This window comes from Anomalospiza imberbis, chromosome 31 (genome assembly GCF_031753505.1).
Source record: "Anomalospiza imberbis isolate Cuckoo-Finch-1a 21T00152 chromosome 31, ASM3175350v1, whole genome shotgun sequence".
NCBI lineage: Eukaryota > Metazoa > Chordata > Aves > Passeriformes > Viduidae > Anomalospiza > Anomalospiza imberbis.
The window spans coordinates 1,757,592-1,771,223 of record NC_089711.1 but is presented as its reverse complement, the minus strand read 5'-3'; the positions used below and the strand labels follow the sequence as shown (position 1 = coordinate 1,771,223).

The 13,632-nt window shown below is 50.0% G+C and overlaps 3 protein-coding genes across 3 annotated transcripts in view; 1 reads left to right on the top strand and 2 right to left on the bottom strand.

Annotated features, from left to right (window-relative positions):
* LOC137463884 (zinc finger protein 271-like) overlaps window positions 1-13,632 on the bottom strand; it is a 515,109-nt gene that overhangs the window by 111,834 nt on the left and 389,643 nt on the right. The window lies entirely within an intron of this gene.
* LOC137463883 (zinc finger protein 850-like) overlaps window positions 1-13,632 on the top strand; it is a 490,013-nt gene that overhangs the window by 102,955 nt on the left and 373,426 nt on the right. The window lies entirely within an intron of this gene.
* Window positions 5,119-10,087, bottom strand: LOC137463876 (E3 ubiquitin-protein ligase BRE1A-like). The gene is made up of 5 exons (XM_068175261.1): window positions 10,031-10,087; window positions 7,775-7,900; window positions 6,754-6,894; window positions 6,322-6,429; window positions 5,119-5,789 (listed from the first exon to the last, which is right to left on the bottom strand). Exons 1-5 carry the CDS (start codon window positions 10,085-10,087, stop codon window positions 5,613-5,615), a joined length of 609 nt encoding a protein of 202 aa, XP_068031362.1. The 3' UTR covers window positions 5,119-5,612.

Genomic DNA, 13,632 nt, shown 5'->3' with positions numbered 1-13,632 from the left:
TCACACGGGATCTGGGAAGCAAAGGGAACACTGAGACAATCCTGGCCCTTGTGCAAGTGTCCCTTGAGTACCAATTGTCCTTCTATCAGGGACATTAAAAGATGGCCTGAAAGGCAGACTCTCACTTGGCAATTTGAAGCCTGCTCTTTAAAGAACAGGGATCCTTCCAAGTTTTCAAAACGGAACTGTGTAAAGTATTTAAGAATCCTAATAAAGTCTCAGCACCCACAGTGCAAATGGCACCCACGAGAGCTTGAAACACAGACAGTCCCAGTGACAGAGAGACCACAGTCCTCACTGAAATGGCTGAAGGCTGCTGGGGGCTGAGGTATGAACCAGACTGGGACACCCAGCTTGGTGGCACAACTCCCACAAGGTCAGGTTTATTCCCTGCTCTCTTGCCACAGCAGAGGACTCAGTGCCCAAGCCTCTGGCAAAGCGTGGAGGGCAGAGCTCGGGCAGGTTGTGCATGTGCCTTTGAACTAAAGGCACCAGGAAGCACCAACCCTGCAGACAAGAGCTCAACTCTTCTCGTCTCCCTTCCTGCCAGAGGCAGGCTCAGAGCAGCCGTCTCACACCTCTCTAAACCAACGGGGGCTCTGTCCTTACCAGGCTCCTCGGGCTCTGGGGAACTGTTCTCGCAGCTCTCGGTGCCAGATGAAGTTTCCTCTGCTGCAGCCCGGTTCACAGGCTCCCCTCCTGAAGACTCAGGGGCAACATTCATATTGCCCTTGAAAGAACAATAGAAAAAAAGAAAACTAATGATCATTCAGTATTTTGCTGGAATCACATCAAGGATACGGTTACTCTCCTTCTCCATGTAACAGCATTCCAAAGCTTTCAGCCCAGCCTCTTCCATTCCCCTCCAATGGGTTACCTGAGCAGAGGGAGACCTTTCAGGCAGGGATCTCCTGATCTCCCGGATCATTTGCTCTATGGCAAAGCCAAGATCCACTGGTGGCAATTGCTCTTCACCAGGTGCATTCCAGGCTGAGCCGGAGGCTGTCGATGCTGCACAACCTGCACTGCCAGGTGGAGCGCTGGGGGCTGAAGTGCCCGAGGTGGCTGCAAGAATCCAAAGACATTGGTCACACTCCACAATGTGGCTCTGGGACACAGATCTCTGTTGCTGCCTTGGATCAAACATCACAGGAAGCAGGCAAGAAAACCAGGCAGAGAATCTTTTGCCTTTCTAGGTGCCCCTTCTAAATAAGCTTGAGAATTTCGGGCTGAGAATGACAGAGCCTTGTGGAAAAATACTTCAAACAGTCACTTTTTATGACCTTTTGGGGAAAAGCAAGGCTACAACTCTTTTCCTACCTCGCGGGTCGTGGGCTGGGGGCTGCTGCTCCCTGTGGAGCTGCTGGAAGCTGCAGGGCTGGATCCTGAGCACCTCCCGGTCGATCGGAGGCAGCTGCCCCCCGTAGAGCTGCTGGAAGCGGCTGCGAGGCCCCTCCCGCCCGAGCGGCAGCAGCGGCTCCCCGTAGAAACCGAAGAAGCCGCAGGGCGGGATGCGCAGCACCTCCCGCTCGGCGGGCGGCGGCCGCTCCCCATAGAGCTCCTGGAAGCGGCTCGGCCCCTCCCGCCGGGCCGGCACCGGCCGGTCCCTGTGCAGCAGGTGGAAGCCGCAGGGCGGGCGCCGGGCGAGCAGCGGCCGCTGCCCGGGGGGCGGCTGGAAGCGGCCAGGCCGGGGGCTGCGCAGCTCCCGCCCGTCCGGCAGCGTCCGCTCCCTGTGCAGCAGCAGAAAGCCGCTGGGCGGGCGCCCGGGCGGCAGCGGCGGCCGCTCCCTGGAGAGCGGCTGGAAGCGGCTGCGCCCGTCCCGCCCGTGCGGCAGCGGCCGCGCCCCGGGGAGCTGCTGGGAGCCGCGGGGCGGGCGCCTGCGGCCCTCCCGCCCCGCCGCCGGCCGCTGCCTGTTGGCCGCGCTCCGGCGCCTGATGCGGAGCAGGAGGTCGGGGCGGTCGCGGCGAAAGCAGGGGTTGCCGTAGTGGAGCCAAGCCCCGGCATCGCCCGGCGCAGGTGAGCCAACCCGGCCCGGCACCCTGTGGAAGCCGTAGCGGTAGAGCTGGCGCACGAAGCTGCGGAACTGCGTGGCCCTGAAGGTGTGCGGGGCCGGGCCCTGGGCGTCGCCCGGGCTGAGCAGCTCCCGCTCGAAGAGGGAGCGGTGGATGAGCAGCCCCCGGGCCCGGCTGTCCCAGCGCACGGAGCGGACGCGGGGGCTGTTCGCCAGGCGCCACAGCTTGGCGGGGAAGGCGCTGGCTCTGAGCCCGGCGGGCAGCGGCAGCTCCGCCATGGCGCCGCTCGCCGGCTGTCGCCACAACGGCCCCGGCGCAACGGCCGCGGCTGCGCCGGCGGCGCGCGGCCTGAGGGGGGCGCTGCGCTCGGGCCCGCGCGCGCCCAGCCGCACTGGGCGGGGCCGTGCCTGGGCTGTTCTTGTCAGGTGCAGTTCAAAGGCTGCAGGCGCATTGAGGAAGACATTCTACCTATTTGCATCTCCAACCTTTGAAAAGCCCTTGTGTATGAAAAGCTCTGCATCAGCACCAAAAGCTGGTCACAGTGAGACCCAGACGAATTAGCCTCAAGAGCTGCTCTTTCTTCTCTGATTCTGTGTGTCTGCTCCTTCCAGTGCAGGAACACGGGGAAGAGAAATTAGGATGTAAAACAAAGAAGTGGGATCCACGGGCCTGCACCTTGGTAGGTGCAATAGATCTGGGATGGCCCCACATTCCTGACAAACTTGATGGGCAAGGCACTGAGGTCACTTTCATTGCCTTCCCTTCCCCTGCCTCCCCCCTTCAGATAATCAGTTTTCTAGAAAGAGCTTTTTCTTTGTGTAGCATCTGGTACCTCACAACCTCCAACGTGACTTGTTTAGAACACGTGAATATTGCTCCTATCATCAAAACACTAGGAAAGAAGTATTTCAGGCCAATTTTGTAAGTATTTTTATCAAGGCTTTTATGTTCTTATCTCTACACACGAGCCCAGAAACATATTATAAAAAAAAAATTAAAATGTTAGTCATATCTTAAACAAAAATGTTTTGCTTCAAAGCTCCAAACACCAAATCCTTCAACAAATCAGACTTCATCTAAAAGCAAAAATAGAAATGGAAAACTGTCAACCACCTAATAACTACTATTAAGCAAGTATTATTTCTGGTGGCTGTCTGAGGAGTTTCTCCCATGTCAACTGCAAAATACGGATTGCTCTGAATTAGTGCATCACCAACTGTGCCTTTTCTCAAAAGACTCAACTTACTGCTGCCCAACAAAGACATGCTATTTTCTCCTTCAGCCACTGCTCCAGCCTGATCCCCTGGGGACAAGAGATTGCTGTGGGTTTCTGTGGGAAGGGGAGTGGCACAGGCACATCAGTGCCTGCAGACTGTGGCAGAGGGGAGGATCTGCTGTGACAGCAGGTGCACGGGAGACTGGAGATGAGGTTTTTTCTTTCTTGTCTAAGACACTGAATTTAGAGAATGTTTTCATAAAGAATACTGTCACCGCTTTACTTTTTTTACCCCAATACTTACTAGTCCTGATAAATGTTAATTATTTCCATACATTCTGTTTCTCGGTGGTTTAATTATAAGCACAGAGAAACTCAGTTATTTCAGAAATGAGCTTGAAATAAGCTGTTACTTTAGAACAAACCCAAAATGTGCATTGTTTTAAGTGTTAAAATTATGTCCACCGAGAGAAACTCAATCACTTCCAAAGTGAGCTTGAAATAAGCTTTTGTTTTAAAACAAAACCAAGACTTTTTTCTTGCTAAGGGAGGAGTTTCCAAAACTCCTCCGTGGAACTAATACAACTTGTTTGAAGCATCCATTTCCTGCCAGGAGCAGAGGGATGCCAACCTGGGCAGAGTTCACACAAAGCTCATTTCAGTAGAAAGGTGATACAAGAGTGACTGGGGACGGACAGAGGGGCTTTGCAGCTCTGCTGGGGCTGCAAAGTTCAGGCTGCTGTTCACAGCTGTAAAAGGAACTCCTGCTGCTCTAGCCAAGGGGTTTGAAGATGCAGACAGTTTATTCATGAGCCAGGTCCTGGTGCCATGAAGAAGCATCTGTACCCCAAAATCTACCAGCAGCATTAGCACATCATTCCTTAGCCAACTTGCTGCCAGAACCTGTAATCCCGGGAGCAATTTCCAGGGAAAGGGGAGCGGGTTCTACTCTCATTCCTTCTAACAGCTCTTACACCATAGCAGGAACTCTCAGCAGCCCAGGTTCCCCTTGGAAAGGCAGGATGCAGTGCTCCTTCTCAGTTCTCAGGATTCCTCATCATTTACAAGGCTTTACTCATATATTCTGAATGTTTTCCCCAAGATAATGAATAGTGTAAGAGCCTGTGATGAACTCCTTTTACTTTGTATCTGGTATTTCCTGCAGGGAGGGGATGGAGGAAGGCAGGAGATTCCATGCTTCAGGGAAGGGACACCCATGAGACAAACTTCTGAAAGGTGCACCTTCCAGGCAAATTAAGTTTACTTAAACACTACATCCCAGGAAGAAATGTCACAAATCAACAAGTTCCCGTTTGGATTTTAGGAACAGGCTTCAAACCCTCCAAGCACAGGGAGCACCGAGACTCTAAGCCACACCACATCCCTGCCAAAATTCCCAGCAGCCATGACAAAATGGCTGCAGAAATAATGCAGCGTCCTGGCCCTCCCGTTGTGTCAGGAATAAGCTACTGGGGATAGAGCCAAAGGGACAAAAGTTGTTCTAGCTGAGCATATCTTGAAAGGAGAGGAAGGAAGAGATCAAGTGTCTCTACTGTAGAAGTTTAAAGCTTGTGAGAAATGTTTCCAAGAACTGGACAAAGGATGGGAGAGCAAACAGTACCAGAGGCAGGAGAACCAGAAAAATAAACCAAAGAACAGCTTTAAGAAGAATTTGTACATAACAAGGTCAATCTTTGTGGTAAAGCTGCAGCAAAGGAACCACTAAAAGCCCTTTTCTGAGAAGGACAATGGCAGCAATGCTTCAGCCTAGGGGAAGGTGAGCACATCAACCAGGGCTTGTCAGTGGAATGCTGTTTTCTAAGGGTCTCCAAGATCTCTCCTTTCTCCTCTGGTGGATATTCAGACGTGTTTGTTTGGGGTAGGGTTTCCTAGTGCACCAGCCCTCGAGGGTTCTTGCCCTGACTCGGGAAGGTGCACAGGTACCTAAGGAATTGCTCCACTGAGTCTACAGATTAATTTCCTTGGTCTCTATTGGGCCTGTTAATTGGGAAACGCTTCCCTCCCAGGAGCAGTGCCATTCCTTGATGGGACTTAATTAGCATCCAAAGCAGAGCCCTCAAATAAAGCTCTCACTAATCTCTGCTGCAGCTCAGCTTCCATCCCACCAAGGCAGCACTTCAGCTGCACGTTCCCGCCTTGGCAGTGTGAAAGCAAGGGATGGGAAACTTCCTCTCAGGCACAAAGAGCACACAAAAACTGAGGCCATGACCAAAGGGACAGGGCCAAGAAAGGAAGCAAGATCCAGAGTGTATTTCTTTGGAGACCCTGAAGGCTCCTCCCAGAAGACACTGCAGCTCAGGCAGCAGAAGCTGAGAGGGAGGGAAGGAGGCTGGCTCAGCACCAGCAGGGGCTCTGAGAGGGCCTCAGCCGATGTAGATCCTGTGGGAGTCGTTGGCCCCGAAGGCCGCGTTGCACTTGGGGCACTCGCGCTGCCGCGTGTCGTAGCGCGTCTTCACACACTCGAAGCAGAAGACGTGGAAGCACCTGGTGAGCACCGCGTCTTTCTTGCGCATGTTGCAGCACGGGCACGTCAGGCAGGCCTGCAATACACACACACAGACACACACACAGACACAGACAGACTCACAGACACAGACACACAGACACACAGACACACTCACAGACACACAGACACACAGACACAGACACACACACAGACACACAGACACACACACAGACACACACACAGACACACACACAGACACAGACACACAGACAGACACACAGACACACAGACAGACACACAGACACACACACAGACACACTCACAGACACACAGACACACAGACACAGACACACACACAGACACACAGACACACACACAGACACACTCACAGACACACAGACACACACAGACACACACACAGACACACACACACACACACAGAGCTGTGAGGGGCCCTGCAGCCCAGCTGCTGTGCTCAGAGATGTCTCAACATGTCGGTACTTCCATCCCTCAGAAGGACAAGGTGGTTTCTCCAGTGCCAGAGTACAGACGAGAGATGTCAGACACTGAAAGTGTGCCTACACACCTTCTGACTAAAGTAAAAAGGGAAGCTGACGGACACAGACACTCCCCTTGTAATCCTTGATTTCCTCCATCAGGATCTCATCACAGCTGGGAACCATGTCAGGCTTCTTTGTGGTCTCCAGCTTCCTGCACAACCTAGAAATATCTTCCTGCGGAAAAACAGGAGAGCAAGTGAAGGAGCAGTACATTCTCTGTCAGCTTCTTCAGGGACCAAAGAGAACGTGCACCTGGCTAAGTCATGCCAGCCATAGTTTCATCCCCTATAATCCAAGAGACAACATGATCATCTGATGCCACAAGTATTGTCAGTTATCAGGGGACAAAATCTGAAAGAGCCAGGACCCGATGAAGCCAAAGTCAAAGTGAAACTGGATACCAAGAGCAGTTCAGCTGAAACCCTCTGCAAGCTCAGTGTACAAGGAGAAGGACACGAAAGCAGACAGATCTTGAAGGATTGTGCATAGGGTATATACCTCAGCCCTTTTGAGGTTGAACATCTCCTTCTCTCTAGTTGCTCTGTTTTCTACAATCTCCTCCTGAAAATCATGTAACTTCTTCTGACCCAGCTCTAGCTGGGCCTTCAGATCATCTGCAAGCTGGGCTGCATCCATGGCCTGAGAAAGAAAACCAGTACATAAGGAGCAAACACAGAAGAACAGCTCTGGTGGTCTCTAGTCCCTTGTTCTTACCTTATTATCAACAAGTTCTAATCATTTAGCTTCAAGATTCCTTTGGGCAGAGCCAAACTTTGGCACACTGCAAGGCACATCTCTTACAAAAACACCAATGATCATCCAATTCTCTTCTTAACCTATTTTCAGCCTTCCAGCTTCCATGTCTTCTCTATTAAAGTGTTCAGAGGCAGTTCTATCGCTGTCCTAGACAGAACTGCACGATACCTATTTCTAACAATCTCTCTTCACCAGTTCTCTTCTGACTTTATAACCAAGTGCCCTTAATACCACAAACTGTCCTATTAAACACAGGTCACTGCTGAATTCTCCCCAGCTCCTCTTCACAGGGATATTCCTGCTTTCCTTTCTGCCTGTTTTAATGTAATTTCTGCATTTCTACTAAAACTTAACAACAAAGGCAGCATCAGCTATAAACTTAGATTTATTTTACTGGTAACACACCTACTTTACTCGTCTTAGGCATTTGTTGAAAGTGTTCACATTCCCCAGCTGTATTTCCTTTTGCTTATCCCATCTTTGCTACAAAAGCTTTGACCCCAGTCCATCTGGCTGCTGTCTCTCTCTTCACCACAGGTTACACAGAAAAACATATGACCTGCTTCTCCTTATCAAAGGAAAACATCAGTCTCCAGTACTTTAATCATAATTCTCTCCAGGACTCCTCAGCCTTCTGATATACTCATCCAAAAGCAGGGAATACCAGGTTCTCTAATCCCAGTGAGAGCTCAGAGCCTTCCATGCCTCCCACAAGGCAGCAGCTCCACCTCACAACCCAAGAGGAAACAAAGGCATCACTCACCTTGCGTTTGCTCATCTCCAGGGCCTGTGTTCGCAGACCCAGCTCCTTCTCTCCCCTTCCAGTGCTGCTCTGCAGTAAGTGTTCCTTCTCCTCCAGCTTACGTACAACCTGCAGCTGGGCATCCACCTTGGGAAGGGAGACAGAGGGAACAGAAGGAATTAATGTATGCTCTGTGGGTCTTCAGAGCTGTCATTCGAGCTGCAGGCTAAAACTACCCCTGCTTCCCAATCACCAGGGAGCACACATTCAGCTTGCCTTTTTCTCCCTGAACAGCTGTGCCTGTATCCAAAGAGCTGTACCCAGATCTCTATGGTCAACACTTTAAAGCTTAGAAGTCAAATATTTGCAACAAAGATTTCTTAATTTTTGGACAGCGGCTCAAAGACTTGCTGCAAGGCAGCGAACAGTTCCACAGTGGTTCCAAGGACGACAGGATACAGAGTCACAGAATGGCCTGGATTGGAAGGGACCTTAAAGATCATCTAGTCCCAGCCTCCCTGGGATAACTTCCTCTAGGGCATGTGTTGTAGATGTCGGCGAACCCAATGGGAAGAATGATGATGTCTGACTTAGTTCAGCAGGCTGAATGATTTCTTTATTATAATTATGCTATGATACATTAATATACTATATAAAAGAGGACACTAAAAACTACATGCTACTCTCTCTAACCATCATATCTAACTCCCTCACAACTCGTGACCCTGTTCTCCAGAGTCCAGACACAGGTGGATCGGATTGGCCATCAGGCCCAAACAATCCACCGTGATCCAACCAGGCATTCGCTCTAGGTAAACAATTCTCCAAACACATTCCACAAGAGAAAAACAAGGAGCAGAAATAGAAACTGTTTTCTCTTTCACTTCTCTCTGTGCCGCTTTATAAAAATCCTGAGAGAGAGAGAAATGTGCTTGCCACATTTTGGGGTCTCTGCTGAGGTGTGCAGGGATCCCTCACGAGGCACACAGGGATATTTCTGGCCTCTCCTAGGGTGTGCAGGGATCCCTCATGAGCTGTGCGTCAGGGTAAATGTGAGGGGTTTTTTACTCTTCTCAGCACAGCAAAGGGACACTTGGCCAAGGTTTTGCAGGGCTGGGAGAAAGCCTCTTGCAAACCCTTGGGCCCAGAAGGCTGCGGGCACAGCGGGCGGGCAGAGCCCGTCCCCTGGGGCCAGGCCGGGCTGCTCAGGCCGGGCCGGGCCAGGCGAGGGCCCCGGCAGGGAAGGGCCGCGGCCCCGGGCTCTGATGAGGCTGCTGAGCTCCGCCCTGGCCCTGAGCTGCAGCCCAAGACATTTACAGCCAGGGCCGTGCCCTGGGGCACAGGAGGCACCGGGGCTGCAGCTGAGGCCGCGCCCTCTCGCACTGAAGGGGGCTGGCTCTGTTCCTTGGGAGGATGCAGAGCCTTGTGCCTCGGCCTGATGGTGCAAAAATCCCCCCAACATCCCTCTGTTTGCAGAAAGAAAGGCTCAGTGCTCATTAATAGGAAAAGCTGTGTGGGTGGCCTGCAGCTCCTGTTCTTTTGTTGCCTGGGCCCCAGTCAATGTCAGCAGGCAAAAGAAAGGATTTGCTGAGGAATGATCTTGGATCAAGCCAAACATTTACAGGCAGGGCAGTCCATTTGTATCGATGGGGGCACACTCTGGGGTGCAGCTAAGGCCATGAGGTCACAGCAGGCTCTGGGGTCACAGCAGGCTGAGGTCACAGCAGGCTCTGAGGTCCCAGAGGTGCCAGAGCCCCGTGCTTGCACAGCACCCCATTTAGTTTTGTTGTTGTTGTTGACCCCCTGGGAGCGCTTGTAGTTCTCCACCCCTGCTATTTTTAAATTGATCCAATTGCTTTTTCAGGGGACACTGGTTAACCCAGTGCCCAAGGTTCTTACAAAGCAGGCATGGCTTTGTGGGGTCAACCATTGCTGGTCCTCGCTGCTGCCCAGTGTGCCGCTGTGCTGATGGAATGGGCGCTGGGCTGGCAACGGCGACTCTCTGTGGTGGTCTTGGCAGCAGCTTTGGTCTGGTGTCCTGAGCCACACTCCTCAGAGGCACTTTCCTGTTCCAGACTAGAAGCATATCTTTTAGTGTAGGGGGGTTCTAAAGGTAAGCTCAGAATTGCAGCTGGCCCTGTTCATTCACATTTGCAAATGCCATTTCCTCTAAAACTTCTTCCCTTGCATTTTCTTTCCTAACTTGGATTTCAATAGCTCTAGTTAACCTTTCCACAAATTTCAAAAAAGGCTCTGATGGTAGCTGTGTGATCTTACTATATGGCTCGAGAGGGTCGTCAGGTTGAAGGGCAAAGAAGGCTTTTTCAGCTGCATCTCTGACTCTCTCAAGGACTACCACAGGGATTACTGCAGCTTGGACTGGGACCAGAGACCCAGTCAGAGGGCATTGGCCCTCACCGGGGAGATGCTCAGTGGTAATTGGCACGCCACTGGCATCCTTTGCTGTGTTTGGATCAGCATGCAAGTCTGGGAGGGCCTCTTTCAGCAGTTGTTTCCATGCTCCTTCCCACAGTTTGAATTCTGTAGAGGTCATGAGGCACGAAAAAAGCTGTTTTAAATCATGTGGGACGAGTACAGTCCTCCCCAGTTCAGCCTTTAAAAGGCCCCGGAAGCATGGGCTCTGTGGGCCATACTGTTGGTGTGTTTTGCAAATCTCTCTTATTATTTGCTGTGCAAAAGCTTTCCAATTAGCAGTTGTGGCTCCTGCCCCTTGCCCTGCATGCTGATATGTGACAGGGGCGAGTGAGAAATCGGGACCCTGCATTGGGTCTGCAGTTCCCTGCTGCTTTTCCCTTGAGCGGGAAGCATTGGGATCACTGGTGTGGCTACAGGGGCGAGCAGTGGGCGAGCCCCCACCGTGGGAACCCGGGCAGGAGGCGGGGCCACCGTGGGAACAGGGGGCGGGGCCACCGTGGGAACAAGGGGCGGGGACAGGGGTGGCAGGGGGCGGGGCTGCCTGGTGATGTCATGTCGGCAGACGCCCCCTGGGGGGAGGGGCGGGGCTGAGGGAGTGCCAGGTAAGGTGGGGGGAGGGAAGGTATCACGAGGATCAGGGGGCATGAGGGGAAAGAAAGGATTTTTGGGATGCTGAGGGAAATCATGGGAAGAAGGAGACCAGGTAGGGCGCGGTGCCACGTGGCATCCTCCGTTTTCTTGGCTCTCTGGGGACTGGGAGCCATTTGGGTGCTCACTGCTCTCCGAAAAACCAACACGTGCTCGGGGTTTCTGGGCTGGGGAGACAGGGTGGGGAGAATTCCACGCGGTCAGGCCAGGACTTTGTGGACAGTGGGACTCGGGCACTTCAAGATGCTCAGGGAGCTGGCTTCCCTGGGCGAGAGCAGAGTCTGCTCTCCTTAAAATACCAAGTTTTGGGGAAGAGGGTTGTAATAAACGCCAATCACTTGTTTTAAAAATTTATAAAAGTTTACTAAAAATAAAATGGAAAAAATTAATACAAGTATAGTAATAAAGATTAAACAATTAGAGTTAGGACAATTAAAGAGACAATAACAGCAAAAAGTTACAGCCCGGGCTGGGTACCTCTCTCTGGACAAAAGTGAGCCAGGAGAAGGACCCCGATAAAAGAGAATTCCCTCCTTAAGAGGGGTAACCTGTTGCATACACAAATCACTTCATGAATATGCATATTTTTATTTAAAACAAGAAGTTCGTCTGGTACTTGTTGAGGAATTCCTGTTAATCCCAGGCACCTTGAAGTCTAAGTCGAGTTCGGAGAAGTTCGTTTTTTTTTTTTTGTTGATAAGGAAAGCCATAAATTCCTTTCCTCTGGAAGATTTAGGGGTTTTTGTAATTGTTATCTCTGTGTGAAGAATTTCTTGATTATCTTCTCCTTCTCCTGAGCAAAAAGAATACCACACACACATATTTTCTATTTTAACTACTAAAGCTTAATTTCAATTACAAAACTACATTTACTATATTATTAAAATGTTACTACAGCATAACTTTCCAACCTAGCATAATACATATAGTAAATATCTGCGTAGAGCCATATAATCTGCATTTTTCACAATCCTTCCTCTTTCTTTTTATAACTACTTTGGCTCGAGCAATATTTACTGCTTTCTAGCCTTCATTTTTTGTTCATTTTCTTCATAAATCAATCTAGCTTCTTGAAAGGGGTCTTCTATATTATTTTGTTTCTTTAATACCATAATCTTTTGCACCATTTTTGTTGTATCCAATTTTTGATCCATGGTCACTAATTGCATGCCTTGAACTACACTGGTGATGAGTCGAATAAAACAGGGGATCAAACAAGGAAGAAATATTAGACCAGCTGTAGCGCATAACAGGAAGAAACCTAGCTTTTTCCACCATTCTATTCCCAACACGTTATCCCACTAGCTAGTATTCAGCATTGGTATACAAATTGTCAAGTGAGATTGGTACAGGTTTAGGTGGTGGTGCCGGCTTAGCCTTTTTGTTTATCAATTGCTCTTTTACCAAATCCTGTGCTTTATTCCCAATAGTGTATGTGAAACAAATCCATTTTTCCGCTTTTGGGCATTCACTTCCTATCCTGTTACCACTTATTCCTAGATTCTCAGTAATCCAGTACTTTTGTCCACTGTGCATGCAGTTTCCTAATTTGGATGGGTTATAACAGTGACTGTTGACATGAGTGTGCGAGATAAAAAAGGAGCCTCGGTGTCTTTCCATATACAGCTTCTGGTAACACCTGTAGCATGGCTTTGTCAATATCCCAAAAGGGAAAAGACAGAAAATGAGTGACAGAAAAAGGAGAGGTCCAGTATGGCTTATACTCCCACCTCCCATGCCTATGGGGTTGCAACCCACAGCAGGTGTATGTGATCTTCTTGGTGGCAATTATAGAGGCCAATCTGGTCTTGCCCTCTCTTCTGTTGACACTTTCTCTTAGCTAATTTCCAGGCAAATCGTTTTTGACACTCCTTAACGGTGGTCTCCCACTGTTCCTCAGCTATTTCCCATTCAACAGGCACTAATAATTCCCATCCACAAAATAAAGTTATTATTTCAGTTGTTTCGAGCTCTGCTTGGATAGGGGATCTAGTTGACACTCGACACTTCTTGCAATGGCGGCGTCGCTTGTGTGAACTACAATACCAATTTTTCCCACAATTCCAACATTTATATTTAACCCAACTAACATGCCCAGTATTTGGGTGAATCAAACAGGGTATATTACGTGGCACTGATTGAGGTTGTAATTCGCCCTCCTCTTTGTATAAATCACAGGCTAAGGCCAAAATACAGGAGTTTTCTGTCCGAAACAGTCCTGATCCTCCTGTCTGTGGTGGCAGTATTCCTTCCCCAGGAGGATATCGGAGGCGCCTCAAAGTTTGTCCACGCGGTATTTGAAACCACTGATGTAAACTCGGTCTTACTCCCCAGTCAGGTGTGATCCTGTGTATATTTCTTGGATCATTTGGGTCTTCCCAGTTCATTACCACCCATTCCCCGTTTAAGAGTCAATTTTGTATCACCCGGTTCAGAGGTTATCGTCCACTCCTTAGGTTCTTCCACAGGTCCTTTGATTCTGCTGGCGTGGATCCACCCTCGTTCTCTGGTCCGCATCGCAGCCTTGGTCGTCAGCAATACCTGAAAAGGACCTTCCCATTGTGGAGTTAAAGATTGTTCTTTCCATGTTTTTACCAACACCCATTCTCCTGGGTGAATATTATGGATTTTAAAGTCTAAAGGTGTGGTTTGGGGGATTATTCCTTTTAACCTCCAATTTTCAAGAGTTTTTGCAATGGTGTTAATATATCCTTTAACACTCTTTTCCCCTACCTCATAGGTAGCATTTTCATGTTGGGTGGTCAGAAAAGGTAATCCAAACATCATTTCATAAG

What these genes read in the sequence shown, in the direction of transcription:
- LOC137463876 (XM_068175261.1), bottom strand. Translation starts at nt 10,087, where the DNA reads ATGCAGCTGAAAAAGCCTTCTTTGCCCTTCAACCTGACGACCCTCTCG. An exon ending in TGGAGATGAGCAAACGCAAG is followed by an intron (nt 6,895 to 7,774) that starts GTGAGTGATGCC and finishes TTTCTTTCTCAG; the next exon opens with GCCATGGATGCAGCCCAGCT. An exon ending in TCAAGGATTACAAGGGGAGT is followed by an intron (nt 5,790 to 6,321) that starts GTCTGTGTCCGT and finishes TGTGTATTGCAG; the next exon opens with GCCTGCCTGACGTGCCCGTG.